Source organism: Indicator indicator, chromosome 2 (assembly GCF_027791375.1).
Source record: "Indicator indicator isolate 239-I01 chromosome 2, UM_Iind_1.1, whole genome shotgun sequence".
Lineage (NCBI taxonomy): Eukaryota > Metazoa > Chordata > Aves > Piciformes > Indicatoridae > Indicator > Indicator indicator.
Genome location: NC_072011.1, coordinates 39,877,222 through 39,881,203, shown reverse-complemented (window position 1 = coordinate 39,881,203; position 3,982 = coordinate 39,877,222). Strand labels below are relative to the sequence as shown.

Here is a 3,982-nt window from a genome sequence, read left to right as displayed (position 1 = left end):
GTGACACCCTGACAGGAGGTTCTATGAGAAGAAATGTTCCTAAATACATGAATAACTTGAGAAGCAAAGGAAGGCTAATAGTCACCCATAGCACAGGCTAATAGTCACCCATCCATAAAGCTAAAGTCTTAATTTCTCAGAGCACAAGTTAAGAAAGAATTGTCTTACACAACAAGGAAAAGAAATACTTTCAAGAATGTGTAGGGACATACTGCCACGTAACTGTAAAAAAATAATATTCTCTCTGCTGTAAATATTCTAGGAAACTTATTACTCTCTGGGAATATTCTGTTATAAATCAGAATCTGTGATTTTATTGATTTCTCTGAGGCAAATTCTTCCAGTTCTCTCTCTTCCAGTCAGGAGGCCAACATGCAGCAGTATCTTGGTTTTCAGGAAACTGGTGTGTAACTCCCCCTTGGAAAGACTAATTTCCATGAAGAATTTTATCAGAGCTTCAAGAAGGCAAAACTTCTCACAAATCAGAAATTCAAAGTTTTAATCTGACAAGCTGTATTATGACAGCTGAGATGCCAGATCAGATTACACAAAGCAGTATTTTACAGAAGACTGTCAGAATAAGCTGAGCAAATTTCAACTTTGCATCTTCTAGGTCTTTACACATAAGACTGAGCAGATCAGAGCAATTCAGGCATCCAGCTTCTGAGGGAAATAACAAGAAAGCTTTAAAGAATTATTAAATATACTTTGCCAGTGTAAAAGTTCTGTACTTTACTTGAGCAAAGGTTCTCCACCACAACAAATTCTTTTGCCTGGAGCAATGGTTGTTATTTTAGTTCAGACCACCCACCCTCATCACAGGACCTAAGGATTTACAAACTTAGAAGAGTAAGAAAACATTAGAGCAGAAAAAAAAACTTCATGTTTTGGAGAGTCTGTGTATTGAATCACAAAGACACAGAACTTAAGTTTCTTTTTTATTGTATTGCACAAGATACCTATGCAATCCATGTAGGTAATTTCCCAAAACATTGTTGCAGCACACATCACAAGCATTGTGAATAACCAGTGCCTTCTTCAAAAATTAAAGTAATTGGTTGCAAGTTTAAGCATGTGTGGCAATAAATGAAGAAAAAAACCCAATGAGTATCAATACATATTTCTTTCAAACACACAAATACATAATTTTCAGAAGAGCACCAATAATGTTAAGCAACTATTTTGATGAGATACTGCATGTGTAGGCTCTGCAGTAGAAAGCCAATATGCACACAAAAAATATATTTCAACTTTTAAAATAATTTAACCATAATACCTTGCACGTGTCACCTGTTTACAATATATCATTTCATATACAATGTCCGGCCCAAGCCTCAACTTGTGTAAATCTATGCATACTCATTTAAAGCATTCAAGACTCTGGACCAGGTATCCAAGCTGAAAAAGCCTTCAAATTGTTCACATCTGAATACAGAGTGGTAAGTGTAAGACTGAGAAAGTAGTTACAATGAAGGTATAACAGAAATGGTACTATGGAAAATAAAGACCACTATTTAACCCTCAAACACAAGGTTCTATAAAGAGGCCTACATGTACAATGATTTATAAAAGTGAATAATTAATATCAGTCTCCTTTCTGACACTTAGATTCTCATACATTCAGAAGCCTGTAGAAGTGAACTAACCAAATGTCACAATCAGTATCATCCTCAAACTCTGTTTCTTAAGTTTCTTATCATTAATACTGGTACTGAAAAACATTTTATATTTGCTGAAAACTGTTATTAAAATTTACCTTCCTGCTAAGAGAATTTAGTGTAATAAAAATCATGAAAAACAATAAGTAAAAAAATAGTATTTTAAGAATATTTTTAGAAAACCCGTCAAACAACTGCAAATACAGCTGATTTTAAGTGTCTCTATTTTTGAACTATGGTTTTTTGTTTGTTTTCGTTTAAGTGAATCACTTATAAAGAAGCAAAGGAGTACCAGTTCTAAGATTTATTCTTGTCCATTACATTGAGGACCTCATCCAAAAGTGAAGGTCCCAAGTCAAGTTGTAATGAGAGAAGAGAGCCTGCAAGATCTGAAAGGGATTCTTCTGACTTAGTCTTTGTCTTGGTTAGTTCACATGAAAGTCGATTGTCATCAAATAAATCAACTGTTTGCCAATCAGTGCATTGTTCAGAGAAGCTGGATGAGTTACTGTCTCTACCATTAGTAAAATGTGAAGAAGAACCATTTTGCTCCCATATGTCATCTTTGTATGTTTCTCCCTCCTCCATCTGTTTACTTTTCTCCTGCAATTTTTCTTCTATTACTGGCTCACAGCTAAGCCTAGGATTTCTTGATGACCTGATGGATTCTTGCTTTGAATTAAATGTCACTGGTGACAATAAGGGCAACATAAGGGCTTGAGAACCCCCAATGGCAGGAAGTGAGATAGCATTTTTGAGCACTGGTGATGGAGTTTCTGTAAACATGGATTCAGAAGTGCTGTTTGCCCTTAAGAATTCATAGTGGCCACCAGACTGACTAACTCTGGTTTCTCCTTCATTTCCAGGCAATAGCTCATAGTTGCCCTGCAAAAAGGAGATGTCTCCAAAAACATCATGTTGTCCTTCTTTTCCAATGTGTATAGTATGACGAAAATCTCCAAGTGGTGGACTGATCATATCAGGAGATAAGATATCCCTTAGTTTGAATTTCTTCCCTTTCTTACTGTTAGCAGCTTTCAAGTACATGGGTGTCTTGGCTGGCATCTTGCTTGCAGTTTCTGAGAGAAAATTATTTAGAAAACAAAACCCCAAACAAACAAACAAAAAAAACCCCAACCCAAGAAAAGGAAGAGGAAGGAGAAGCCTCTTAGAAAAGTCAGTTAATTCTCTGAAGGAAACCTTCAGTGTTATCAGTATTACATCATTATCTTGAACCACTCTTGCACATGAACTCTTTTGACGCAAAGAACTGTGGAGTATGTGAAGGCGAATGTCTCCCACTGCAGACCTTTCCAAGGCAGAATAAAAGTTTTGGGTCAGCTAGCAACCAAATGCTCTGCTACTTCCAGAACTTGAAAAAACCTGCATGGAATAGAAAATATCGTTATCGTTAATTGACTTTTCACAGTTCATTCAGTCTTGTTTAAAAAAAAAAATTTAAAAAAATAGTACTACTACTGACAGTTTCAGTCTACAGATTAGCTTTATGATGCTGTTTCCCTTCATTAGTCAGGATAAAAGAGTTCAGACTAACAAGGACTAGCTAACCTTTCCCTGACTTCATAGGATTTTTTGAAGTCAGAGTTTCTTAGACACGGTTGCTGAGCACAATTCATTCAATAAATGTTACTATCTCAACCTTCTCCTTATTCTGGCATTCAGAATCCTGGCCTTTGAGAGTAAATACAGAAACATGTTTACAACATTCAGCATCAAGATATTGATAGAACCAGGAAGACTGACAGAATCATTCGTGAGGCTTTTTTGGAAGTGGAGTAGACCACCTTGGATTAGAGAAAATCAGCTGCCCCCACTTAGTGCTGAACGTCTGACAAACCTTGTAGGTACTTGAAAAAAGTTCTACTCCAAGTCTTTACAATTAGTTAGAAACATCCAAATGCAGATGTCTTAGAAGAGATGAATTCTTGTGACTACAACCTTTAGACTACAGGAATTCTTCATAGCAATTAGTTATAGCCTACCTCATCAGTTACGTAGGCCATGAGGTCTGTGTAATCAAATGATGCAGTGTTTGCAAACCAAATCATCCTATTAGAATGTGGTCTCTGAAAAGCCTGATGAAGCAGTCCTCAAGGGCTAACAGGCCTTTCACAGTTCATGGTAAAACACTCTTCATTAATGCTTTAATGGTGTATGTCTTCCATGCAGTACCAATTCCTGACTTTTGAACAATCTTAGAATAAATGCATTTTTCTTCTGGATGTTTTTGTACTTTCCCCTGTTACGTACATGGACCACCAGAGCATCACAGGTCACTCCTCCTCACCACAATACTCAGCCAC

The 3,982-nt window shown here is 36.5% G+C and overlaps 1 protein-coding gene across 1 annotated transcript; it reads right to left on the bottom strand.

Annotated features, from left to right (window-relative positions):
- Nucleotides 1–1,848: 1,848 nt before the first annotated feature.
- On the bottom strand, nt 1,849–2,753 carry CDC42EP3 (CDC42 effector protein 3). The gene has a single exon (XM_054396476.1). The coding sequence runs from the start codon at nt 2,721–2,723 to the stop codon at nt 1,956–1,958; it is 768 nt and encodes a 255-aa protein (XP_054252451.1). The 5' UTR covers nt 2,724–2,753; the 3' UTR covers nt 1,849–1,955.
- Between the last annotated feature and the right edge of the window lie 1,229 nt (nt 2,754–3,982).